This window comes from Castanea sativa, chromosome 1, assembly GCF_040712315.1.
Source record: "Castanea sativa cultivar Marrone di Chiusa Pesio chromosome 1, ASM4071231v1".
NCBI classification, from domain to species: Eukaryota; Viridiplantae; Streptophyta; class Magnoliopsida; order Fagales; family Fagaceae; genus Castanea; species Castanea sativa.
The window spans coordinates 79,859,104-79,861,979 of NC_134013.1; the positions used below are offsets into that span (position 1 = coordinate 79,859,104).

Sequence of the window (2,876 nt, forward strand, 5' to 3'; positions counted from 1 at the left end):
CTAATTGCAGTAAAAAAAATCTAGTCTTTTTACATAACATTTATGTTAATTAGACTATTTTCATTTATGTACATATTTAAAATTTTAATTCTAAATAATCAATATTATTATAAGAGTTTGAATTTGGTAAGGATAAGATGTGAATCAACATTTTACTTAAAATTGAATATATCCTACCACACCTAATAACATTTCAATAAATTTTTAATTTGATTGGATTTATATATGGGTATTAGAATTGATTGAGTGTGGTTTTACTTATTCTTAAATATGTTATAAGATGATGTAACATATTGAAATTGGAGGGGTGAAACATGAGTTTTACTTACACCACTTCCTTACAGAATCTCTAGATATTGAATAATGAATTTTAATGATAAATTTTTTGAAAAAAAAAACTATTAATTCTAATTTTAATTTTAATAGAGAGAGAAAGAAAGATTAAAATTTTAGTGAGATTGAAAATTTTTAAAAATAATTTTTATTCATTACAATTTTTGGCTTTAATTAAAATTACTCTTTTTTTATTATTATATCTTATTTTAGTGGGCCAACTTTTCCATTTAGGGCCTTGGGCATCGCCTAAATGGCCTAATTGACCCACCCGTGACAGAATACCAAATCCTTTATTTCTTTGATATTTCGTTTCCCTATTCCTTCTATAATTCAGACTAAGGCTTCTACACAATATAAATAGAGACTTCAACCCCTAGTTTCTAAAAGATAGTTTCTTACTTGAAAAGATAGACTCTCTAGCGACCTCTCTCAAACACACATACACAAACACAAACATGGCCGATTCCGCTTCTGGATCAGGGTGTAGCTGTTTTCGGCTTTTTGACTTCAGACAGAAGCAAAGCAACGACAATGAAAGCAAACATACTTTGCTGCAAAAAAGAGAACACACTAAGCAGGTTACAGAAGTATTGGCTGGACTGAAGTGGAATACTTTTATGAGAAAGTTCAGCCGATTCGGCATTAACAAGAACAAGAAAGAGAAGAACAGGTTTCAGTATGATCCGCGGAGTTACGCGCTTAATTTTGATGGTGGTTTCGATAACGACGAAGACGCTTTGGTTACTAGTTTTACGTCGAGGTTTGCTGCTCTTATTCGTGATCATGAAGAACAGCGGAGAACTGAGTCAGGAAAGTGATGATTTTGTATAGAAAATTAAAATTATACAAATTCTTTCTGGTATCTGGGATAGTTACTTGTTCATTACAACAATGAAAGCCCATTCTTTTGCCGCAAAAAGAGAACATAGAGAGACATGGTAGCTGAATCAGTTTACAGAAGTTTCGGCTGGCCGGCGCAAGTGGAGAACTTTTGTGAGAAAAAGTTCAGCTGATTTGTATCAGTGGTTTCGATAGTGAGGAAGATGCTTTGGTTCTTGATTTTGCGGCATTGAGATTTATATCTGATATAATTCCTTGTTTATAATGATATTTCTATTTGGGTTAGTTCAGTGTGTTAATTGTATGCGATAATTTGAAGTGAGAAATTGATTAATTATTAATTAATTATTTTTTTATTTATCTTTTTAGAGTTAAACATTTTATTAGTAATTATAAAGTTTAATAGATAAAACAATACAATTAATACAATTTCATTTCTTTCTTAAAAAAAAATACAACTTCATTTAACCGTAAAAATATCTAAACAAATACTAAACAATAATGATAGAAAACTTTAATGAAATTATATTTTTTATATCTATAAATATATTTTGATTAAAAGATTTATGAATAAATTTCATAAATGGTTCCTATTCTTTACCCCATGTGTTGGTCTTTATCTTTTCAGTATTGTGTCAAACACAACAAAATTTACTTGCAACTTCAACGGTTGTTGATGCTCACTTTGGCAAGAAGGCCTAATAATAGGAAGAAGCCCAACAACATGGGATGGGATAAAGAAGAAAGACTTAGCAAATTGAGAAGGAAACTATCCAACCCATATGGCAGGAATAATGATTTATAGGCCCGCCGAATGGTAAAAGGGCCTCAAGGAAAGCAAAATGGGCTCAAAGGAGCCCGATGAAAGAAGTAGTAAGTAAACTCATGGGTTTTATGAGAAATGGAAAGCAAACAAAAATAGGCCGGAGGAGCCCAAATGAAGGATCTAAGTAAATGGAAATTGTGGAAAAGCCTATAAAACCCAAAGTAAAGAATATGGTAATTTGGGCTGGGGAGGGGAAGCCCAAAAGACTTAGCAAAAGCCCATGGGAAGGAAGGATTGGAATGGGCTAGGGATGCCCAAGAAAATGAAACGGGCTGAGGATGCCCAAAGAAATAAAATTGGGTCAAGGACGCCCAAAGAAATAAAATTGGGTCAAGGAAGCCCCAAAGGAATGGAATGGGCTAACGAAGCCCAAGACAGTGTAAGCATTAAGCCCAACAATAGTGCTGGGCTATTGGAACCAAATGGAGGAAAAGTGTACAGCAGTCCCAAAAGAACGCTCGACAGGCACAAGTCAAATGACAACATAGTAGAAATAATGGGGCGGTGTGGCAAAGGTGCCAGCCGACCCACACAAAAAATAAAGGTTGAAATGAAGAAGGAAAGGCCCATGCCCAAGCAAGACCCAACCCAAGGAAAAAGCAAGGTATAAAGAAAGGAAACCCAATGACTTATTCATGCCACAAGAAGTCAAGAATGAATAGCAGAATGCGTAGCAAAGGCCAGACGAGCCACCAAGTCATGACAAATGCATGAGTGGCAGACAAGCCATGGATGCACATGAAAGTGGAGCACACATAGGGCTCAGACACCACCAATTTGTACCCAGCCAATATAGGAGTGGTGGGCCATGGATTAGAGGTAAGAGAGGGTATGGTTTGGTGGTGGGGAGAAGGGGAAAGTCTATTCTGATGAT

The 2,876-nt window shown here is 35.0% G+C and overlaps 1 protein-coding gene across 1 annotated transcript; it reads left to right on the forward strand.

Annotated features, from left to right (window-relative positions):
- The first annotated feature begins 791 nt into the window (after positions 1-791).
- On the forward strand, positions 792-1,154 carry LOC142635152 (uncharacterized). Its single transcript, XM_075809359.1, has one exon. It carries the CDS (start codon positions 792-794, stop codon positions 1,152-1,154), a length of 363 nt encoding a protein of 120 aa, XP_075665474.1.
- The last annotated feature ends 1,722 nt before the right edge of the window (positions 1,155-2,876 follow it).

Excerpts from the sequence above, each read along its gene's own strand:
- LOC142635152 (XM_075809359.1), top strand. The coding sequence starts at position 792 with ATGGCCGATTCCGCTTCTGGATCAGGGTGTAGCTGTTTTCGGCTTTTT.